At 27.6% G+C, this 26,712-nt stretch overlaps 1 protein-coding gene across 3 annotated transcripts in view; it reads right to left on the bottom strand.

Annotated features, from left to right (window-relative positions):
• Nucleotides 1-26,289, bottom strand: part of LOC123296987 (putative uncharacterized protein DDB_G0282133) — a 92,070-nt gene extending 65,781 nt beyond the window's left edge. For all 3 annotated transcript variants that reach the window (XM_044878728.1, XR_006535209.1, XR_006535210.1), the window contains exon 1: nucleotides 26,016-26,289. In XM_044878728.1, the coding sequence (XP_044734663.1) occupies nucleotides 26,016-26,267 (252 nt within the window). In that variant the 5' untranslated portion in view covers nucleotides 26,268-26,289. The remainder of the gene's footprint in view (nucleotides 1-26,015) is intronic.
• Between the last annotated feature and the right edge of the window lie 423 nt (nucleotides 26,290-26,712).

The following is a 26,712-nucleotide window of genomic DNA, read 5'->3' as shown; positions in this document are numbered from 1 at the left end:
TAATTCATCCCTTTTTGAGTTCCATAAGGGAAGAAATATCCGAAACTCAACCGTCTTAAAATATACTGTCGACAAGTTTGCCAGCTCTCATATCATTAGACTTATTAGTCTAATGCATTTTCGAAAGTATTGGAAAAATATGAGAGTATAAAGTTGTGGAGACTCAAGCAGCTAAGACTTACCAAGTTTGAGAAGCTATTAAATATCCGAAAATGAAACAATTACTGCCTTTTGAACCATTTTTTTTACAAAAATGGAATGATCATATATAAGTTTTATAACAAAATTGTTTTTATTACTTTTTGTTTTTGTTTACTTTTAACCATGTATACGATACTTATTTACACCATGGTTTCTCGATTATAATTGATGATTTTTAATGTGATACATATAGCGTAAACTGAATATTGACAAATACCTTGTCTAGTCATCTTAATTTAAGAAAATTGAAAACAATTCACTCGTTTCACGACTTCCTGTATTCATGTCAAGCGCCCTACCAATAAGGCCATTCGAGTTCTAGACACAGAGTGAAATTTTTTCAACTCATTGAATTTTTATTTTTACTTTGTTTATTCACTTATTTATTATTATTACTTTTTGTTTTTGTTTACTTTTAATAATGTATACGATATTTATTTACATCATGGTTTCTCGATTATAATTGATGATTTTTAATATGACACATACAGCGTAAACCAACTTTTTTTTTAAATTTTTTCATGATATTTTTATTGTTACAGGCAGATTTAAAAGAACATTTCAAAAAAGAAACGAAAACGTGCAACAAAACAAATGTTCGTAAAACATCGTTGTGACGTAATCCCATTTACTTGAGAAATCTCAGGCTTTGGAAAAATCTATAAGACTGAAGGTTTTTCCATCGTTACAAGTTTTGTTAACACGTGTGTGTTTTCAAGCTGAAATAGAACTTTTGTTTGAATGGGTTCCAACAATTGATAAAACTGGCGTTCTGATAATATAACATGGTTCATTTTTCGGGTCAGCTATCCATGGATATGCAAAAATCTTTAGTTTTATACATTTTTTGAAGGGATATGCTGATTGAACAAATATGGATTAATATTTTATATCTGGAATAAATGAAGCAGATTTAATTATTTAAACGTAACTAAGTAATCAAATTTTATTTCTTACAAAATTTTACAGAAGTTATTGAATACATTATTATTATTGAATGATTTGTACATTATAAAAAATGAACCACATATTACGAAATTAAAAAGAATGGTAATTATTCACATAAAATAGTGTGAAATTTTTATTCAAGTATTTATTTTTTATAATCCGTGAAATAAAAAATTATAAAAATCTTTTTCTAATTTCTTATAAAAAGTTTATGATGAAATTGGAGATATAATTTTGTTTAAAAAAAATGTTTTATTGTTTGATTTTTAGATGAAAATAAGGTCGTAAAAATTAAAAAATTTTCTTACATAAAAATAAAAATTTAAAAGTTATTGGCCAGTGTGATGACATTAAATATACATTTTAGCCACAAATTAAATTACATGTTTTCAATCGCTTTTATAACCGTAAAATAGATTTAATTGTACAAAGGTATAACATTAAAAAAATAATGACTTGTAGATAGAAGAAAAGAGATTTGTTTTACCTTTCTACGCCAGTAGAAAAAAACAGTTAAAAGCACAAAACGCGATGTAAAGCTCCTTTTTCGGTATGTTATTTGGATCAATTACGGGTCCAAATAAATGTGAAACCACGTTTTGGAAGCAAAAAAAAAGTTGTGCTTCCTGTGCGATAAGTAAAAAACTTTTCGGGCTTTTTTCAGTTTTTGCAGTTCAAAACAAAAACTATGAGCTTTTGACAGAAATGCTAAAATTTTCAGTTTTGTTTATGTTAAACTGTTAGTGATAGAACAAAAGTTTAAACGTAAAAAATGTTCCTTATACCAAAATAAAAAACTTTGCTGTTTTTCACGTATTACACAGGTAGCACAACTTTTTTTTACTTGCAAAACGTAGTTTCACACTCCCCTGAGGTGTATAAATAATATACCAAAAAAGCAGCTTTATATATCAGCTTCCGCCATTTATACTAGCTGTGGAAAATTTTCGAAGTATTTTTGAGAAAACTTTTTTGATTTTTTTTGATAAATTTTTTTAAATATTTAAAAAAAACGAATTTTTTTACTCCATCTAATCCATAATTGTTAGTGTTATTCAAGAAAAGCTGGTAGGGTATTACTTTCTCGTAAGACTGTCTACAAATGTTAACATTATTGAAAAATTTTTTCACATAAATTTACTCGTGAATGTATTTTTGAAACTTCACTATACGATAGATAAAGACTTAAGTTATCATAAAAAATTATTTTATTTTGTAATCTAATATTTTTTAATTAACATTGGCGGCGAAAGGACCCTCTTAATACATGAGAAAATAATGTAGTAGATTTGATTTACGGAGTGATAAAGAAATAAAGTATGATATACTCCAGCTGTCAAATAATTTTTTTAAATAAACAAGACAGCAAAAACAGACCAAAATATTTTATTTCACCTTCAAATAGTGTGTGGTTTTCTTACTATTTCTAAAATAATATATAAAATTCACATTGGGTGGTCTGGTCTAAGTACATATAAATCCAAATATGTGATACATATATATTATTACATTATGGTATTTTTATACTTTAAAACCGTAAAATGTCGATTCGTAATAAAAAGAGATATATATGATTTTATTTTCTTTTACACACACTACACAAGCGCACAAAGTGAATTTATGACCACTTCTAAAATATTTATACTATACTGAAATTAATAAATTATCCTGAAGTGAAGGAGTATATTTTATAGTTGTTACCATGGAGGTTAGAGAGAAGGAGAACGATCGCTACGTCCTAAAGCATTAGCGCGTCTGTCCCTGAAAATTTGTAGAATTTATAGTTCATTTTTCAGCCACCAGCCGCACTGTCGTCGGTAAGTAGTGCGAAGTTAGCTGTTTATGTGTACAAATAGATGAAGCTAGTACCATTCAAATTTATAAAGTAGTATAGATAAATTTATAAAGTAGAATAGATAATTTATAATTTATTCATTAGTAAATAATAATAATAATTAATAATAATTTCATTATTTGCTTTTATTTTTCCTTTGAATGATATTATATACACGTATATTAAACGTTGATAGATCATTTGAAATTAGCGCACAACAGCCCGCTTTTAATGAGACAACTTAGCGATCCCAGCGCCTCATTTATTTTGTCCATATTTTGGAGATAATATTTTCTATAGCGATCGTTCTCCTTCTTTATAATCTCCATGGTTGTTACAGCAAAAATGTGTATACTTCTTGACAATATTTAGCAGAGTTAAAGTTATAGAATTTATATTAAGGTAGTACGAGCGCCAAGGCAAGATTAGATTTGTGGTTGAAATTATTTGTATCCTATTTTGAATTTTGATGATGAATTTTGTTACAACTTCATGCATGTAGACAAAAAATAAGCATTCATTTTTCGATATCTGCCTTGATTTTCGAAATATCGAAAGCTAAATAATTAAACAACCTTTTGATATTTTGAAAATTACTCCTTGAATCTCTTGAAAATGAACACAAGTTCGAAAAATTTCGAGATAATAAAAAAAAAAACCTTGTAGTCATACACTAAAGATAAAAATATTTTTTATTATTTAAAAACCTATTATAAATTCAATTAATCTATTAAGGTTTCAACTTTAATTTAATTAGTATTTTTTCTAAATTTCCACCGACTAGTTTTGGAGAAATCCATGAAAACTTATCATCCATCTACCGTTTTCCCATAAGACCAATGTTTAATATGCCTACTTTTGAAGTTATTTATTTATTTAAATAATCATAACTTCCTTTATTTCGGGAACAGAAAAGTGTGCCAAATACCCGGTTCTGCATTCGATCATATTTAAAATTTTAAAATAATTTCTATAGATTCATATTTACATACGCATTAAAAATGATATGAATTTTAGATGAAGAAGGCTTTGACCTCTAACATTATATTCAATAGAATAAACAATAAAACAAAGTAAAAAATAAGATAAGCTGTAAATATATAAACAACAATAATAAACAATACAAACAAAACAAAACAAAACAAAAAAACATTGCATACATATCAATCAAATAATATATGTTTTAAATAAAAATATAAATAAATAAAAAATAATAAATAATGATGTATGTGTAAATAAAAATATGTAGATATGATAAATAATATTATACCATGTATATATGAAATATACATAGTATAATAAGTTTAGTCCCAAGTTTGTAACGATTAAAAATATTAATGCTAGAAAAAATTTTGTCATAGGTGTTCATAAAATCACCTAATTAGCCCATTTCCGGTTGTCCGTCCGTCCGTCCGTCCGTCTGTGGATTCGATAACTCAAATCAAAAACGAAAAAAGATATCGAGCTGATACTTTACAGCGTACTCAGCACGTAAAATGTGAGGTCAAGTTCGTAAATGAGCATCATAGGTCAATTGGGTCTTGGGTCCGTAGGACCCATCTTGTAAACCGTTAGAGATAGAACATAAGTTTAAATGTAAAAAATGTTCCTTATCAAAAATTAAACATTTTTGAAACATTTTTTCGTTATCATCACTGTTTACCCGTGAGGGCGCTAATTAGGCGGAAATTTTATAATATGTAACTATACTTGATTATCAGTTATGTATGTGTCACATGTTTGCATGTGTAATGTGATAAGGAAATCAACACTGACTATGCATGGTATTTCAACAATTAACTCAGTCAATTGTTTGTTTTCATTTGTTTTAAATGTATAAAAATTTTAATAATTTTAATATGAATATAATTGTTAATAAATGGAATTTTAATTAAAAAATACAATTTTTGTGTGTAAAAAACATTAGTTAAGAATATCTGAATATTTTTAGTTTTTTAGTTTCAATGCTATGTATAGCAAAATTAATCAACCTATTTGCTAACTAGCATTCAGATCAGATTTATTATCAGTGATCGATCCAAATTTTTCGATTACTAATCGATTTTCATGATGGATTAATCATCTTTTTCTAATTGAGGTGTAAAATTTTTTTTTAATAACGGTTCGATTCCCGCCGTCGCAACAAAATTAATTTAATTAATAGTTGTAATGGGTGTAGTGCATGGTATATGCATGAAGGAGGTGCATTCAGCCTCTGAAATTGAGGAGCTGATAAATGGAATTATCAGCGGAAAGGTGGTAAAACACATATATGTGTATCATAGTGGGCTTTATAGTCTAAGTGTGTCCTTCGTGGGCAGCCAATATAACCTAACCTAACCTAACTTGGAGAATTACAAACAAAACACTTGCAAGGAATGGAAATTTCACCATTAGAAGTGTTATAAACACTTAGCAAAATCACTTTTTCGTGAGAGTTAGTTTTATCCTGCTTAGTACTGCTTCGAACTGCTTACTTATGAGATACCTTGTAATTGAAATTATATCATTATTTTAAAAATTTAAATCTTGTAATTTATAAAAATGATTCATTTTTTTAGTAATTATTTCAATAATTATAGCAATTTTATAATAATTAATCATTATATGAAATTATGATTTAGATATTTGGAGGAGATTATAAAATGTGTATTTGGTTTAAGGTCAAAAACGCTTTTAACCATTAATATTGTATACTTAGAAGCGAATTAAAAGTTTTTTCAGGAGCCGTACAAGAGTTTTATTTCAGGTGTTTTCGCGGAATGACCGACTTTATTAATACAAGATGCACATAAAAATCTATGATTTGTATATACGGTTACCAATGAAAAATTAAAACAATTTTTAATTTTATTAACCCCCGAACTCAAAAAAGGAGTGTTATAAGTTTGACCTCTATGTGTGTGTGTCTGTGTGTTTGTCTGTCTGTGGCAACGTATCGCCTGAACGGATGAACCGATTTTAATATTTTTGTTGTTATAAGTTTGACCTCTATGTGTGTGTGAACCGATTTTAATATTTTTGTTTCATTTGAGGTAATTTAACGGAGAGTGTTCTTAGCCATGCGATTGCGAGCTTAGATTTCCGTACCCGAAAACACTAAACAATTGGCGATGATCTTCAAAATCGATTCAGTTTGTAAAAGGCATGACATATAAATAATTACTATGGAAATAAACCTGGTTCAATTCATTTCGAAAAGTGAAATAGTAAAATAATCAGTGTGACTTATTATTGGATAGAAAAATCATGTTTTGTTGAACTTTTCTATCAGGCGTTTTACGATCTTCAGCTTTTTGTAATTATAATGAAAAACGAGGAATCACTGGGAATAGTAAACTATGCAGAAACTTGCATATTATTTTTAGATCAAAATCAAAAACTTTTAAATTTAGTAGAACCATAAAAAATACCAATTTTAGCTTATTTAAAATATCTAAAACCAGTCTTCAAATGTCAAAAATCGATCAAAATTATAAATAATTTTTTTATAATATTTGTTCCAAAAACTCATTTTTCTGTTTAGAAAAAAAATTTTGTTATTTTTAATTATAACTAAATTTGACAACGGACTTGAAGACGACATTACTAACAAAATATAGTTTTGTTTTTTTTTTTTTTTTAATTTCTGACCACTGATCGCTTTCAGTGGAAACCGACTCGTATCCCATTTAAGAACTTTAATCGTGTTGTAAACATAAATTTTTAGTCGAAAAAACAATTGTTTTTGTTATACTCATGCAAGGAATCAGATATTTTGATAGCTACTAGTTTTGATACATCCTTTAGTAAAAACCACGAGTACATTATTAAAATACTTCTAATAACATTACAGATTGCTAATATGTTTTAATCAATATAAGTACTTATTTTATAAATACATATTAACGGTTATCGACTTCTAGGTCACACCTTTAGGTCTATAATAATCTAACACAATAATTTTATCTAACATAATATATATATTAATTATATATTCTATAATAATAATCAAACATTAAATAAATTAATATATAATATATATGCAGATTAAATAAAATTGATTAAATTGATTAAAATCATATACATGTGTTATATTATGATTTTAATTATTATTATGGTTAAAATATTATCAATTAATTTAATGTATTGATTGATCGATAACAAATTGATTATCCATAATAATAGTAAAATATGTAAAAATAATTCTAATAGGGAATATTCACGACTTCTTATTAGAAATAGTCTACGACTTTTTATTAGAAGTCTTAATAATAACGAGTGTAAATTCTTTTGTTATACTATGTATATATGAAATATACATAGTATATTAAGTTTAGTCCCAAGTTTGTAACGCTTAAACATATTGATGCTACGAAAAAAATTTTGGTTTAGGTAAATCGATCGGAAATCGATCCGAAATATCGTTTTTTTCGAAAATTACTCGGCCAATTGCCAAATAACTAAATTGTTTCGGAATTTGATGAAACTCAGTTTATAAGGTAATTTTGACCCAAGAAATTCAAAAATCGAGTTTATTTGGCGATTGGCCGAGTAGTTTTCGAAAAAAACGATATTTCGGATCGATTTCCGGTATTATCTCGAGAATTATTCGCCCAATCGTTAAATGAAACCGATTTTTGTATTTTTTGGGTCAAAATTACCTTATAAACTGAGTTTCATCAAATTCCGAAACAAATAATTTTTTACGATTTTTTCGAATTTTTCTAAGGGGTACCCCTTGAAAAAATTGCAAAAAATCGATACAAATTTATCGTCTCCAATTTCGATAAAACTCTGTATATAAGATAATTTTGACCCAAAAAATACAAAAATCGGTTTCATTTAACGATTGGGCGAATAATTCTCGAGATAATACCGGAAATCGATCCGAAATATCGTTTTTTTCGAAAACTACTCGGCCAATCGCCAAATAAACTCGATTTTTGAATTTCTTGGGTCAAAATTACCTTATAAACTGAGTTCCCTCAAATTCCGAAACAAATAATTTTTTACGATTTTTTCGAATTTTTCTAAGGGGTACCCCTTGAAAAAATTGCAAAAAATCGATACAAATTTATCGTCTCCAATTTCGATAAAACTCAGTTTATAAGGTAATTTTGACCCAAAAAATACAAAAATCGGTTTCATTTAACGATTGGGCGAATAATTCTCGAGATAATACCGGAAATCGATCCGAAATATCGTTTTTTTCGAAAACTACTCGGCCAATCGCCAAATAAACTCGATTTTTGAATTTCTTGGGTCAAAATTACCTTATAAACTGAGTTCCCTCAAATTCCGAAACAAATAATTTTTTACGATTGTTTCGAATTTTTCTAAGGGGTACCCCTTGAAAAAATTGCAAAAAATCGATACAAATTTATCGTCTCCAATTTCGATAAAACTCTGTATATAAGGTAATTTCGACCCAAAAAATACAAAAATCGGTTTCATTTAACGATTGGGCGAATAATTCTCGAGATAATACCGAAAATCCATCCGAAATATCGTTTTTTTCGAAAATTACTCGGCCAATCGCCAAATAAACTCGATTTTTGAATTTCTTGGGTCAAAATTACCTTATAAACTGAGTTTCATCAAATTCCGAAACAAATAATTTTTTACGATTTTTTCGAATTTTTCTAAGGAGACATAAGGTCATTTGGGTCTTTGCTGCGTAGGACCTTTGAGATAGAACAAAAATTTAAATGTAAAAAATGTTCCTCATAGAATATTAAACAACATTTTTTCGTAAACATCACTGTTTACCTGTTAACTGAAAAAAAAGTACGAGATTGAATTCAAACACTGCTTAAACTGTATTGTTTATTGCATACCTCCAATTTTTTATAAACTGTCAGTGATATATACATTGCAATATTTTTTTGTAAATATACTATTAATTAAAAGTCATTACATCAATAAAAACATAAGTATTTGTTTTATGTATGGTACATATTCTTATGTTTCATAACATAAGATATTATGTTACTTTATAGATATGTTGTTTTAAGTTGTCATTTTTATTTATTTTAAATACACTCATTGTCAGACAGACAGATAGACACAGTCGTAAATACATTATTTGTTTTGTTTTTATAATAATTTTTGTATTATTCATTATTATTAATTATATTTATTGTAATATCAAAACTGACATATCTATATATGGATTGTCGAATGTATGTAAGTGTGTACGGTTTGGCGCGGCATGGCTCTAGCATTGGCAGTTCATATTATTATTATTATGTGTTTTAATTTGACATTCATAGTTCTGTTTTTTTTTTTTTTTTAATGAAATAACCTTTAGTTTTTTCCTCTGAATAGTTTTGTTTTTAGTACTAATTAATAAGTATTAAATACTCTACGTTGTTTACCACTGTTAGTAAAAAGTAAAAACCATAAGAGAAAAGATCGCTGTTACCGGAAAAGTTGAATAAGATTACATGTTACACATATTTTCCTGAGTATTCGTCTTCGAAAGGTCCAATAAGTGTACTTGCTATACAAGTTCCTCTTAGTATTAGTCTTCGTATGATCCAATAAAAGTACTTGGTACAATAGTTCCCCTTGGTATTCGGCTTCGAAAAGGTTTTCACGATCACTATACGAATATTTCTTCCAAAAGTATTCCAGTTTAATAAAAAAATCGAGTTTTTCACATGGTGACGTCACATACACATGTTAATTCATTTATTATTACCCGACTGTCAAGGACTGGTTATCTTTTTCTAGCGTATCTTGTATGTATGTACGTATGTGTGTTGTATGTATATTTGTTGGTAAATTCCTTTATTAGCTCGTATCTTCCAAAGGCCTAAATGGCTAAATGGATTTCAACATTTAAGGTATACATTACATTTGTCTGAAAAACCCAAGTGTTCTTAGATAGGTATTTGATAAGAAGATAGAATTTTTTGAAGGAAATTAAAACGGGGTTACAAAATTTTCATAAGTTCTATGTTTAAATTCATTTAGAAACAAGAACTTGGTTAGCAAATTTTAATTGAGTAAAAAAGACGGTTTGTTTTAGTGGCAGCTTACACTAAAAAATCTAAAATAAAATAAATAATTTAAAGAATTAAATACCCAACCGTGTTAAATAAAATCTGAAAAAGGAAGAAACAAGCCCAACAGTCGGCAGGCCCAACTGTCATTAAAATCTATACCGACTCAAATCTTCCCAATAATGAGCCCCGACTGTTAAAGCCGCTATGTAAACTATTGGAATTGTTTATTCCTTTTTCAAATTTTATTTTTCACAGTCGGGTATTTCATTTTTTTAATTATTTATTTTTAATTTTTTTTATTTTTATTCCGCATTCAAAATGTCAATCTTGACTAAAACAATATTATCATTTGCAAAATATTATCGTTCCATTTTCGAGATCTTTATTTGTGTTTTAAAAATTATTTTTTATCATTTTTATGACTTGTTAGTCATATAATCTCTTTACTTTTGGGTGTCAAAGCAAAGCCTACATTTAATTATTAACACCGTATAAAATTTTATGCGTCAATTTTGAAGTGTTTGAAGAGGATTTGAACTATAGAATTAAATATAAAATTAAACTTAAATCTTATCTTAAATATTCACTTTGATGTGTTCTTATTCACATTTAAAACGACAAAAAAAATATTTAGTAATGAACTTTAGACATATACGGAACTTGAATCAAAGTGTTTGTATTTTGAAAACATCAAAAAGGATGTACCCAAAAAACTTATTAAATCAATTCAAATATCCATAAAACACGTGGGCTTTATTTATATACAATTACTTTGACTAAAAAAACAATTTATTAATATATAAAAAAGTTTCCTGCTGTTTTTGTTCATACAAATTTGTAATTGATGTAATTGTTTAGATTAAAATCTATAGAAAAATTATTTTATTGTATAAAAGAATTATTAATATATCTCAAAATGCATCATGGTTCGGTATTGTGGCGTAAAGAAAAATGATAAATAGATAAATTTACACCTACAGCTTTGACAAATTTAATATCTTAATTTAATCTAGAATAAATATTACTTAAATAGATTATTGTATTTAAATTAAATTTATTATTTGAATGTCAAGTTTGATTCGTCACATATAAAATTGGGATCTGTTATTAGTTTTCTGATGAGTCAAAATTAAAAAAAATTTAATTTATCGACTACGTTAAAATTTCCTTGAACTTACGAAAATGGATACAGTAAAATTACACCAATATTGTCAAAATGTTTGAATCAAATAAAGACATATAGTTACGAATTAAAAAACAAAACAGAAATTTTAAATCATATCATTATATATTTTTTGTATGCAGATGTTAGTCTCTGGACTCTTCCTAAATGGATGGACCGATTTTGATGATGTTTTTGAGTGTTCAAGTGGATCCGATGGCGGTTTAGCTTCACCATTCGGTCCATTAAAAACTGTTTTTGAGGGTACCGCGCCAAAAAAATTAAATTTCATTAAATAGTGGGAGCACATATAAATAATATATTTTCATCTTATTACAACTTACTATGTACTATATATTTTTAATAGTATTGAGGTATTATTTATTAATATTCAGGTATTATGAATAGGTATTTATTAGAGATATATGGGAGCGCAGTGAGCTTCTTAGGCTCCAGCCATTCGGCCAAAGACCAGATAGATAGGAGTAGAATTTTTGTATTGCGAGATGGATAGGAGGCAAAAGATAGGAGTAAAATTTGAGTTTAGCAGGATGGGATGGGGTTAAGCGGGCCTGAGGGAATGGACTAGGCATAAAGGTATTAATGAATTGGAGTTATGTTTCCACAGGACAATGTCTGTCGAGTCTGCTAGTATTTATATAGTTTTTAAATCATTCTGTACAATAATCTCAAATCTATTTGTTATTGTATCATCACTACATATTATAAAACAAAGTCGCTTTCTCTGTCCCTATGTCCCTATGTACGCTTAAATCTTTGAAACTACGCAACGGATTTTGATGCGGTTTTTTTAATAGATAGAGTGATTTAAGAGGAAGGTTTTTATGTATAATACATCCATATTATAGTAGAGTAAGGGGTTGAAATAGGGGTTGAAAGGGATATGCTTAAAAAACTAAAAAAGTTGTGTATAGATTAAGCTAAAATATTGAAACGATATGCAACCAGCTTCAAAGATCTATTGTTTTTAGCTACTTTTAACCTTCGGAGGGTAGAAAGGTGTAGCGAGAAAGTGGGAAGGAATTATCGAATATTTACAAATATACCTAAGTGGGGTATCAAATAAAAGAGCATGACGTGTACATTACAAAACTGTTATCCCACGAAAGGAAATGTGGAGGGAGGGGTGAAAGTGGGGATGTTGCCCAGCAAAGCGGGTAGTTCACAGCTAGTTTTTAATAAACTAAAATATAACCAATATAATTACATATATTTCTTAAATGTTGTATATAAAATATAATAATGATTAATTTCTGCTTGATAAATAAAATATAATAAAAAATATAGTTTAACGACCTTTTTTCTATGTACACATAATATTATTTATCAAAATTAATAAATATGTAAAATTAAAAATTTGACTAATCAATCATAAAACAAAGAAGTTAAATACCGTTTAATGGTTAGTTTTTTTTTTCGTTTCAAATTAGACATTGATATATCATAAAAATTTATGTAAGTGTATAATTTTTTTTTTTTGCTAAATAATATAAATAACAGTTAATTTTAAACACTTTCTTTTTATGGTAACTAGTTTTTGGATATCAGTTTAAAAACCATAGGTTCTCAACCTGCAATAACAGAATGATTAGCCTAATTTTGCTTTATAATAATGTCTGAATGTACTGTTTCAGGGTGTTTTTTAATTTTTTCCAGAATTTTTTGAATATCCTGGCTAAATTTTAAACTTTAGGCAGTATTTTCCACTTTTTGTGTTATTAAGTCGCTTTTACAACACTTTGGGCCGAATGTGCAAACCATGATAGTGAAATTATGAAAAATATTGCAGTAACGTTAAATTTGATCAAAAATTTGAAAAATATTACCCAAAATTAGAGGGATTACATACTTGGTTTATTAAAATAGGATAATATTCGACTGTAATAGAGCAAAATCAATTTTAAGGCAAGTTTACGAGTCATCAATTTTCATTTAAATGTCGAAAAATTATGTCTTCTTACAATTTTGATGGAAATTTGATTGAAAGCATTAATTTTCCATTTATACTTCTTTCGAAGCTTAGTAAATAGCAGACCAATTTGCAAAAAAACATAGGTATAAAAAAATCAATTTTTGATCTATTTAAAAATGTTTAAAAAACATCTAGATCAATTTTACCAGTTTATTAAAAGTTAGTTAATTAGAGATTGCTCTTAAATCGCAAAATATTGCAATTGAGTACTGCTGTACAAAATATAAATAATTGAGGTTAAAGTTTTTTGAATTCATAAAATTTATGAACAAGTTAACTTTTTTTGTGTGTATAATATTTTTTTTTCATTTACTTAGAGATATGGCGTGTAGGCGAAATTAAAATAATTTATTTTACGTTATGTGAATTAAATGAGCTGTAAAAATATAAGTAGTTGCAATAAATATACTTAAATTATGTGTTTTTAAGTATATACAAGAAATTTTATTTGTATGGAAGTAAGTATATAAATACACGGGAAATCATATTCGTAATTGTTTATTGTTGTTGTTTAAGTATAGAAACAAACATTTATGTTTATTTATTGTAATTCTTTATGCATTAAATAGATGGAACTGAGAGCATTTTTTGTTATAAATTTATTTTTAACTAGCTACTACCCGGTCAATTCACTATTGAAATTTCAAATTTAAACAACAAGCTTTTAATCTTTCAAGTAAGTGTAACCCTTATGGTCCGTACGTTAAACTTCCCAGATGATGAAAATAACTTTTCCTAACTGTCTTCACTTATGTATCAAACGACAAGGTACTAATGCTAATGAATGAACGACTCCAATTGGTAACGTTGATCAATCGACGACAAGCAGCATATTTTGGACATTTGAATAGAGGCAGCAAATACAAAATACAACAATTGGTAATAATTAGAGAGCTTGAGTCTAAGAGATCTCGTGGTAGAAAAAAAGCAACATGGTTAGATAACATAAAATCATATTCAAAAATGATCATCACTCAATTGAATTATGCGTCCAAAGAGAAGCATCAATGGCGAAAAGTGTCTCTAACATCTCCTAGGAGATACTGAACTCATCATCATCATCAACTGTCTTAACACTGCAATATTAATTATTGTATTGTAACAAGGATGTTTGTTGTTTATCTTAGAGGAAAAACCGCGCTTTCTATGCAGAGCGTACTGAGATCAATCGGTACTCATTACTGGATAAAAATGATTTTTTATGTAATACTAATTCATAAAATAAATTATCGTAACTTTTTTTGTGAATATTAGTTTTACAGAAAAAATGATAAAAGAGAGACTAAATTATAGTTTAAATGTTTTTATACAACTTTATTAATTATCCCAATCCCTACGCGTCGCTCTTGGTCGTTTTTTCAATACAGCTTGATGTTATTACGCAATGATTGGTGCAAATCCGAGATTACTATTTCCTTTTATTCGCGTGGACGAACAAATGTCTCCGAACACACAAGCACATGTGTTCTCATAGACACAAATCTAAAAGTGGTGTAAATACATTGCCCTGACCAAGAAATGTAAAGATATGTTGAAATAGTGAATAATCCTGTCGAATGGGCCATATTATCCATAAATATGTAATACTAGACTTGATACCATGGCAAAATTTGAAAGTGAAATTAAAATTGATTAAAAAACGAAGAAGCTATAAGCAATCAAAGATTGCATTCAAAGGTTGCCAATCCTTTTAGCAAAACAAAATTTTATATGTAATCTCTATGGCGATGTTCACGTATGACGTCACTAGTGGGTATCTTCTTCTTTGTTTAATTAGGGAATTTTAACCAGTCATATCTTACAGACTATTAAAGATTTTTAAAAACCAACTACACTTTTCTATTCGTGGGGTGAGAATTCTTCATCTGAAATGATAAACAAATTTAGTCCGATCCTCTATTTCAATTTGGATTTTCGAAGAGATCACAATAAGTTTTCTATTCTAGGAAGTTGAAAACAACCACGTTGTTGCTTTCACCTTTCTTGCTTTCACTTATCATCTTTCCATAATATCTTCCTTCCATAGCACTCGCAATATGAACAATTTTAGAAACAAAGCCATACCAATAAAAATAAATCTAGTAATAACTTTTGATATACCTGTTCAGTATTTAGAGGTTACAATATATATTTTTATTTATTAAATGCAATAAAAAACTGTGTACTTTTTTTAAATATAAAATTATATTTTAATATAAAAGAATTAATTGAATATAAATTAAATTTATGCATGCAGTTAAAAATTACATTTTCAAAAAGTAAGTATAGAGTAATAACAAGTATTGCTACTTAGCCCACACTTTTTCATACTCAGTCAGTTTTACTTAAATAAGTATTTAATATTACTAGCTCATTAGGTTATACATTACAAGTTAGTTAACTAATCCTTACAATGCAACAAACCAACGTTTATATAAAAAGATTATAATAAACACACCTTTTGATGAGTGTCAAGTTTTTAATTTACATATATTGTAATTAAAAAAATATTACATTCGTTTTCTAAAATAAAAGCGGCCTAAGCTACTCCTTATATCATTAGGTTAGAGCGGCTGTCCTAGGGTGGGATAAACTTAGACCACAGGGTCCGTTGTAATACCAAAAAATGGTTGGTCCATCCTCGGCCACTATTCCATGAACCATTTGGAGCTCTTTAAGAACAGAAGAAGTGTTTTGACGTCAAAATTTTTGAGACAAAATACAAGTTATTTATGTTTAAAATGGAGCGTGAGCAAATTGGTCATTACGCAAGGGCTGACGGTTTAAATATTAGTTTTTTAGGGCAGTCCAGAAAGCGACTTTTAAGATTTGCCACAAAACTATGTTTTTTTTTCTAACTAAACAACATTTTTATCCCGTTACATTTTAAATAATTGCAATTTAATTATATAAATATTTCACTTCACAATCGTTTGAAAATTTCATTTTTTAGAAAAGTGGGTTTTTGATCATACTACCTAATAAAAATATTTTGAACTAGCACAAAAACAATTTTTTATCTTTTAAAACAAGAATTATGAGATAATTATAAAATTTCACAGCAATTTAAATTCAAATTTATTAAAAAAATGATTGACAAATGCTTAATTTGGAAATTGGAATGAAAAGTGTAGGTGTTTTTACTCTTTGATTTTTTAAAATATATTTCTGTTTTATCGAACGGTCATCTCCGGTCAACACAATATTACCAACCATATAAAATTGTGAACACATATGAAATAAAATTACATCTATTGAATAAAATTCTTGCATTGATTATAATAAAAAATAATTTCTTTATAACATTCACCTATAACCTTATCGAACGTGATTATAAAGAAAGTTTTTTAATAGAGTAACATTATTATTTTTTTTATGAATAAAATTTGATACTTTATGCTAGAAATAATGGCTAGCTTAAGGCAGTTTAATCTTCTTTACAAAAAATTAAGAATGCAATATGATTTGTTTAAATTAATGATCAATTTGGATTTAAAACAAGTGAAAACAAATAATTGACTGAGTTAATTGTTGAAATACCATGTATAGACAGTGTTAATCGTTTGTTTTTTGACGTCACGTAAATATAGAAAGATATCCAATCTTAAATAGCCACAAACACATTACTGATATTCCCATATTAATACATACTCTAAAATTTGCACCTAATTAGCGCCCTCGTGGAAAATAAGTGAAGTTTACAAGAAAACGTTTCAATCAGAAGTGGTTTATTTTTTGATAAGAAAATTTTTTTACATTTAAACTTTTGTTCTATCTCTAACGATTTACAAGACCCAACTGACCTATGTTGCTCATTTACAAACTCGAACTCACTTTTTACGTCCTAAGCACGCTATACAAATTTAAGTTTGATATCTTTTTTCGTTTTTGAGTTATCGTGCTTACGGACAGACAGACGGACAGATAACCGGAAATGGACTAATTAGGTGATTTTATAAAAACCTATACCAAAATGTTTTTCATAGTATCAATATTTTTAATCGTTACAAACTTGGGACTAAACTATTTTTGGGTAGACTTTACCTGATTTGCGATTCAAAGATTTCAATACATGTTAAACAGGTATGTGTAATTATATCAAAGAAAATTAACGAGAAACTCGATCGACTCGGTCGATTTCAGTTTCAATAAATTTTTGTATTGTGAATACGTATTTGGAGTTAAATGTAATCATAATCACTATGAAATAGTTTGGATTATCATTGGTACAGCTTGCAGCTTGAAAAAATTTTTTTAATCATATTTTTTATTCAATCCGATATTTTTCTTCAGGACGTTTTAATTCATGAATCTTTGGTCATGAATATATTTAGATATTTTCTTTTATTCCTGGATAACAGATTCAGCGATCTAAGTTTTTTTTTTACATTAGTTACCGATTAATGGCGATTTTTTGACTATCAATAATAGAGTCTTCTACCTTTGCTATTTTGCAAAGGAACCCTTAAAAATTATGAATTTAAATTCAATCGATTTTTTGCGATTAAAATGATGAGTATTCAATCAAAATTTATTGAACATCAAATAATCATTCTTGATACAAATCATAATCAATAAAAATATAATTTAATCAATAATTCAAATCTTAAATTAAAATTATATTAAAATTAACATACAAATAATTCTTTAATACAGGATGTTCGAATCATTGATTAAATTTTATATCTATATAGTTACATTTTTCAGCCTAAATTGTGTAGGTGTTAAATTTGAAAGATTAATTGACGACGTAAAATAACTGTCTGGTTTGGGATTTACGTAAAATCTATTGAATTTTATTTAGATCATCCGATTTGGATATCAAGAGATTGATTTAATATAATAAATTATGATTAATGATGCACAATAAATTATGGTGCCATGATTACATGATTGTTTGCTGATTTAAGACTATGAAAACATATGTATATGTGAACTTAAGTAAGAAAGTGGTACCAGAAGTTTATAATTCAACCAACACGCTGTAATTTTTTCCGACTTTAACTATTTTGATTGCCCAGGTTGGCCAAGCAGTAAGCTTCAAATGGTAACAGAAAATTTTCGTCTAGAGTTTTGGGTTACCGATTTGCTAAAAATGGTATAAAAGGTGAATTTGTATTACTAAAACCACTTACGCTTTTACAGTTGATTCAAGGGACACTTCTTGTTTGGTAACATTTACCCTTGAGTAAGTGCGGTTATTCTTTCAATTACGTTGAATGAATCTTCCTCTTTTGGTATAGACAATTTGATAGATAAAATGATTATGATTTATTAGAAAAATTTGCGAATATTTTGTTTGGGGAATTTTACCACCGGGAACATGCGATTACCGTCACATTGATGCGATTTTCGCTAATTTTATCTAAAGTCTTTTGAAACTTTTCAAGGAATGTCTTGGCTATTAATTGAAATAAAAATCATTAAGCCTTTTGATCAACGAACGAATTTTCATGTGAGATTTGAATCGGTATGTAAGAAAGAAAAATTTCAGGCATATCATAATAAAATTAACACCGAAAAATTTCTTGATTAAAGTAAGAACGATTACTTGGCTGTTGATGTTATTATAATTACTAAGTCTCTCGCTAGGCAAAGATATTAATACTTAATTCAAGAAAGTATTATAATGCTTAAAAAGTAAAGTATACCAATAAAAATTTTCTTGAACCAAGAAATATTTACTTGCTACCATGTTAAGAACATATTTTCTTTAACCTAGTCCTATTTTTAGTGCATAGATTTTGGTTCTCTATAGAAAATTGATTTACCAAGGTGGATGATTTAATTTTGATTTGAACATCCTGTACCGAGATACTAACTAACCAACAAATGATTCATCTTCGATTAAAAAGATTTCTTTTTTAAAATCTCTTCATATATTTCTTTATGATTCAGCAGAATTTTTTCGACTAAGCAAGCAAGCCGTTTAAAAACAATTGATTGTGAAACACTTGAAGTGTGTTAAAAATTTGAACAAACGATCGATTATATACAGTTTTAATCAAAAATGGTTAAGTTAGGTTATAAAACATCATTCATCTAACTGTATTTATTTTATGTAGGTACCATATATATGTAATATTGAAGATCAATAATCTATTTGAACAAATAAAATAATACTTCTTGTATTATAGGTTATAAAAGCCAACAGTAAAGGTGAATGCCAGTAGTTAAGTTCACTGCTACACGATCAAGATGAACTTAAATATTGAAGAAAGTGTGTATACTTGGTTTAAAAATACCAACTTCAGATAGTTTTGGAATGGATTTATTTTCCACTCAACAAGTTCATTGTTTCTTTTAATTCCTAAACTAAAACTCTATCCATAAAATCCATTACTTACTAGTAAATATATCTGTAAATATTACTTTTACAGGAAAGAATGATCAGAGGGTTAATATTTTTATTTAATTATTTTCTAAAACCTTATAAGTTTCCTAACATTTCCAGAAAAGTTTCAGGTTTTATTTTTTTTACCTACCCCTTCTTCCTAAAGATCAATCTTTCACCTTTCATTCACGTGAAATCGTACACACAGGCATTAATCTAAAAGTAGTGTTAATACATTTTCCTGACTATAAAATGTAAAGATATGTTGAAATTTTGATTTGAATATTCGGTCCCATTATTGAAATTTTGATTTCAATATTCGTTTCCAGTTATCATTTAGTTATGAAAATTGAAAACATCATTTAGGAAATTGAACATGTTCAAAAGGTTATAATCACAAAAGATGTTACTGGTCTGATTCTCTGAAAATTTTCAATTCTGTGCATAGACAAAAACGGATATCAATAATGAAGATTGATTGATTTTATTTAGAGGGGATCTTTTTTAATTTTTTATTTGCTACCGTTTATCCTGCTGTATTTTAAAATCTGTTGGTATTTCTGTATTAACTATAGGCATACCTACTCAAAAATGGTATACAATCAATTTATTTAATTATTTATCGATAGTAACATTATTTGTGTTTATTGATGATTGATGATTGAATCATTTTTCCAATAATTTTTATTATAATTTATTAAAATATAAATAATAAAATTTATGTTGTTTTTGAAAATATTTATGGAGATAAAGTGTCAGTGACTATTCAATAGTAGTGTTAACGTCCTAGTGAACTTTAGAGTCATTTAAAAAAAATTTCATTTTTAATTTATATATCGAGATGATTTATCATGATATTTCCAAAATATTACGGTTTACTAAACCAACTTTGGCTGAAAGTTTTCGTATTTTTTACAACTTACATCATATCAAATCATCAAATTAAAAATTTTGAAACCTGAAACTTTTATAAGAAAAATGGTAATGAAAGCAATATTGTTTAAGAGCGGTTTTTCAAATAATAAGACTAAAAATCGACATTTTTTAACCGAATTCAAACAAAAACGGAGGAGGTTATCAATTCGATTGTATTTTTTTGGATTGTTTTTTGAAGAAACTGTATTATCTATGGCAAAAACCATATAAGCAAGTATTAAAAAGTATACCTATAACAAGATATATTTATATTTACAATACGTTAACGATGATGACTCTAGAAATCAGAGTATCAGATAAAGTTTTATTAGTAATATTGTCGTCTAGTGTTTAACTAGACTATCAAAAATATTTTTAAAAAAACATAAAATTTCAACAATTTAAGATAAGTCAATATAGGTCATATTGTTTTTTCAGAATCTTGAGACTGTTTTGTAAAACCACATTTCAGGGAAAACACGTTTAATGTTCTTTTATATATATTATACTTATCTATTATTAATCATCGCTATCATAATTTTTTTTCATCAACGATACCAATAATCATTGAATTCGTTATTATGGGGTAAAAAAACCATTTCTCCATCTTTGGAAACAGAGTTATGCCAGTATGAGTCGCTATATTATTCCGTCTCATTTAAAATATTCAGAGCCTTTGACGAAAAGACAAAGAATAAAATCGACCACAGCAAATTGTAGGAAAAAAAAACATATAGTTCGCTTTTGACATCGCCGCAATTGAATTAATATTTATTAAATATCATTGCAAAAAATATTATAATTTCATAACACTATATAAAATTTTATAATAATTTATATATTCGCTCCGAGCGTGAATTTCGTTTCCATGACAACGATACACTACTTTAATTATAGAATTAATGGATGCATATATAATTGTGTGGATTGCATTGAAAACTTACATTTAAAATTTAATATTCTTGTTTCACAAATTTAAATAAATAATTACGATAATTAACATTTGAAAAATAATATTTGTACAATTTGATTTCTTATTTTCACAATTTTTAATGCATTAAGTTTAATTAATTAGTGTTTTTCAATCATTTTAATTTGACAGTTTCTATATCATTAACATGTAAATAATTGCAAATTAGTCATAACAGCCCACTTTATCTCCAAAATTTTTCACTTAAAGCGCTGGCATCGATTTTATTATCCCTACCATGACTACGCACACAACGAATAGGCTAACAAAAAAATATCATTTAAATGTATCTTTGTGTTATTAATATCGAACCAGTTTTACAGCCATGTTCCATGTGTTGTATAAATTTTTTTTCAATCAAAATTGCTCTAAATTAATCAAGGTTACATATTATATTATATTATCATATTTATCATTTTGTGGACTGTCCAATGTGTTATATTCTTAGACACCTCTTGCAGATAGAAATGACCTTAAAAGAGTGTATTGATAAGTTAAGTAAATACTTAACGAATGAAATACAAAGCGAAATAAAGTGGTTTTCTCTTCAACTTCAGGGAAAATCAACCAATGTGGTATTCACAAAAAATAGGAACGCAAATAGGAACTTCAATTTGACCATGAAGTTGAGGACCAACATTGGTTTGTCAAGCCTTGATTTTCCATCCTTTGCAAAACCTTGGCCGAGTTTCTAGAACAAATCCAGTCTTGATTTGTAGCTGGTATTCCAGCTTTAGCGACAACTAATGAATCAAATTATTAAGAGCAAGTCTAATGAAGAATGGTAATACAATTGTATTTAATAATTTTTGTTTGTTTTCGTTGATCATGTTATGAAAGTAGACATTTTATTAGTATTTACTATTATAAAAATATATATTTAAATTATTCATGTGAATAGATCAGAACAATTTTAATTACTATTGATTAAAATCAAAAGAATCAAAAGAAATTATGTTTTTCCAATTTTAAGTCATAAACCATTTATGAACAGTAATCAGAAGTTAGTAAAGATCCGACTCGAAAGTTATTTATCAAATAAGATTTTAAAAATCTATTGATGAGGATGGGTTTCGAACTGACGACTTTGAGAAGCGACCACCGTAAATATTCACAAACAAAGGCCTTATTGAGAATACTATTAATATTAAAATAAATTTGATACTTTTTTTGTCTAGCCACATGGTCCCAAAAAACTGTTGGAGTCTGTATACAGTTAAAAAAAATGTATCTATGAAAAGTTTATACAGCCACAGTACTTAAATGTTACAATACACTTAACCCTTTAACGCCTCATAAACAAAATGCTCTTGTACCTCTTGGAGACTTGGAGAAAATTTGTATTTTTAGAACTATTGGCGGTTTTGTAAGTAAATGCTCAGCGTCAGATTAAAAATATCTTCACTTCAGTTTTCAACAGACTGTCGTTCATTTATAAAATTAATATATCAGTTTTGTATTTTATTCTTTTGTATGGTAAAATTCATTCTGTCGCTTAAATATTAAATAATAATAAATTTAAGATTAATTAATCTTGGTTATACAAATTTGTTACTATATATATATATATTTTTTTTTTTTCAATTAACTACAATTAACTATAAAGTGTCTATTTTTTAAATGTTTTAATTGTATTTTAAGTCTCTATTTTTAATATTTTAATTGTGTTTTAATTATATAATAATTTTTTTCGTTAATGTATGACTTAATTTGTATTTGTTATATTATTTCATTGTTTGATAAGTAATTGAAAAGTTATTTTAATTTATTGGTTTAGATTTAATTACAGCACAATTTATGTTATAAAGCGGAAATTTTTGTTGCTTTAATCAATACTAGCTGTGAACTACCCGCTTTGCTGGGCAACATCCCCACTTGCACCCCTCCCTCCAAATTTCTTTGCGTTGGATAACAGTTTTGTAATGTACACGTCATGCTCTTTTATTTGATACCCCACTTAGGTATATTTGTAAATATTCGATAATTCCTTCCCACTTTCTCGCTACACCTTTCTACCCTCCGAAGGTTAAAAGTAGATAAAAACAATAGATCTTTGAAGCTGGTTGTATATCGTGTCAATATTTGAGCTTAATCGATGCACAACTTTTTTAGTTTTTGAAGCATATCCCTTTCAACCCCTATTTCAACCCCTTACTCTACTATAATATGGATGTATTATACATAAAAACCTTCCTCTTGAATCACTGTATCTATTGAAAAAAACCGCATCAAAATCCGTTACGTAGTTTCAAAGATTTAAGCGTACATAGGGACATAGGGACATAGGGACAGAAAAAAGCGACTTTATTTTATACTATGTAGTGATTTTTGAAGGTTTCTAAGGTAATATAAATCCGGAGAATAACAACCTTGATTTTACCGCTTTACCTTTGTAAAATATGGTTTCGGATATGACGAGACTTGGATATATTAGGGTTTTAAAAAAAAAATTAGGCAATTGTCTGTTAACAAGGTAGTTTAGTGTGTTCGACATATTTAATTTTTGAATTTCTAAATATGTTACAAAACTAAAGTCACAGTAGGATTATCGATAACGCAAGCTAGACACGAGGCTATAGAAGGTTACAATTGGAACACATGAGACACACATGTATCTTGGAAAAATTATGTTCAATTTGAATAAAATTTTTTTGAAACCCACTAATTTTGGGTCGTTTTTCCCACTTTTTGTGATAGTTACTATCTTATATCAGTCTTTTAGGCAAATGTGAAAACCATGAAGTTTCAATTTTGGAAAATATTGTAGTTACGTTAAATTCGAACAAAAATTGGAAAAGTATGGTCAAATTAGTGCAATTACATACTTGGTTTATGAAATTAGGATAAACTTTGGGCGTGGTAGAGCAAAATAATATTTTTTTATTTTAATGACGTCATAAAGTATAAAAAATTAATTTTTTTGGATATCTTGATCAAATTTTGCTCGATTTGAATGAGATTTTTTAGGAAACTCACTAATTTTGAGTTGTTTTTCCCATTTTCCGTGTTAGTTACTCGTTTATATCAGTCGCTGTGCCAAATTTGGAAACCATGAAGTTGCAATTTTGAAAAATACTGCATGCTTTTAAAATTTTGGTTTCATTTAATGATTAAAATTGTCAATAAAATGAAAACTAAAATATATTTTAATATTATAGTAAATTATTTTCAGTAAATTGACTGAACTTTCATTTTTCTAAAGTAGCTTTTAATTATATATTAAAAAAAAAAAAAAAAAAAATGTTTAATGAACTTAACTCAACCTATAGAAAATTACCATGAACTAAAACATAAGGTACAATAAACTATTTTTAAAATCTTTAATGTACTTCTTAATTGACCAATCAAAGTTAATTAACAGAAGGCAGTCAGTCACGATATTTGTTTTAATGCAATTTCTAAATAGTATCGATTATATTTATTTTTTTTTTTTTGTAAAACATAAAAATTGTTTATATTTTTACACTAATTGCTTTAGTTTTTACTTTCACTTGTGTTTAATGACATCTTATCGAATTTCTAAATTCGATTAAAATAATATCAACAAAAATTGATAATTTTTATTGAAGATAAATTGATAGGCAATATACAAACCAGAATTTTAATACACATAAATTAAAAATTTTAAAAATTTTAAAATTAATATTTTTTGTGGCATCTTAGCTTTTTTGTTTGAAAGGTTAATTTGATCGATAATATTCTTAATTTTTTCTTAAAATCTGCTTAGCCGTTTGAAGATCATTACCTTTTTTCTAGTTGTTATCGGATATGGAACCCTAAACTCGAACTTAGAACATAGCTATGAAAAGTCTCCATCAAATTATCTTTCAAAAAAATTGGTTCCAAATTTTACACAGTGCAATACCACAGACAAACATAAAGATAATCTTATACCATGCCTCTTTGTTTTTCGAAGGTTAAAAATTAACACATTTGTCTTGATTCGATTTATGTATAAAAGTTATAAAATAAAACCGGTATAAGACCGACTTTTGTGGCTTGCATAGTTTAATGGATCCATCCATAGCACCACTCTAGCGTGCCACAAAAGTGATTCGCAGCAAGTGTTTATGTTCCATGTATAGGGGGTAATTTGAACATGCTGTAAAATTTCATAAGCGCCTTATTTGCAATTAAAATCAAGCCAGCTTTTTGTAGAGCTGAAAGGACACAATATTCAATGCACCTCCTCCAGACTTCCCTTTTAATCGAGGTACTTAGACTGAAAAATGACCAAAAGCTAGGAATTTAAAAGTACACTTCCGATTTTTACGGGATCTGACGCAAACAGTTCGTATAAGGGTGTAGAAAAAAGTCAGTTTGGTCAGAAAGTGTGGTCTTGAAATTCATATACATAAGCGCACTTACAAGTTCGTAATAGCCAATCGTGCTGAATAATCATAGTAATAGAAAAACAAAACTATTGGACCTCATATTTTGAACTATTCCAATCATTGTTTATCCTTTTTTTCGGGCCCTTAAAAATCGGAGGTGTAATTTTAAATTACGACCTCAAAAGTCTTATTTCTTCAACTTGCGGTATGGTAATGGTATGTTTTGCCTAATGAATTTTTGACCAATAGTTTTCGATTAAACTAACTTTTCCCTTAATTTTCAGCTGCACATAAAAGGATAACTATATTGATCATAAAACTAAGCAACAAATACAAATCTAAAAACCACTTACTTTGCCATACTGTTGTGTTGAATTATGTGTATTTGCTGTCCAATGATCTCGTTGCAAACGTGCATGTTCTATCATGCCAGTAATTGAATCTAAACGTGACCATTCTTGTACATCATGTCGTTGAAATGGATTATTATTAGTACCATCTGTTACATTAGCTGATGCTGTAGTAGATGACTCTGATGCTGATGATGATTTTGTTGTACTGCTACGTAAAGCAGTATTCGGTGATTTTTTTACAACTAATTCCATTATTATACATATGTGAAATTTATTAAATTATAATTAAAAAATATAATATTAATTAATTAGCACACTTATTATAAATTCACGACGGAGGAAAATCTATATATTTACGACGTATTTCCTTTTGATTGTTTTTTAGAGATCCCGCGCTTTTTATTACTCGTATTTTTATTTTATCGATTTGCGAAGTTCTGTGTTGATATTTCTTGGTTTATTGATTTTGCTCTTTAACAAAAAATATTCTTGACACTGAAGAATCTGAAAGAATAAGAAAGAAGTTAATTAATTTCGAGTATATATTTTTTAAACTGTAATTTTATTTATGGCCAATTATTTATATATCAACAATGAAATTTTGGGGTGGGCACGAATAAACCCTTCTATTAAGCTTGATATTAATTACACAGAGGTCAATACTGTTGCCATAATTCGACAGCAGGGTCTAGAAAGT

Source organism: Chrysoperla carnea, chromosome 3, assembly GCF_905475395.1.
Source record: "Chrysoperla carnea chromosome 3, inChrCarn1.1, whole genome shotgun sequence".
Classification (NCBI taxonomy): Eukaryota; Metazoa; Arthropoda; class Insecta; order Neuroptera; family Chrysopidae; genus Chrysoperla; species Chrysoperla carnea.
Note: the sequence above shows the minus strand (reverse complement) of the source record. Positions and strands in the feature narration are given on the sequence as shown.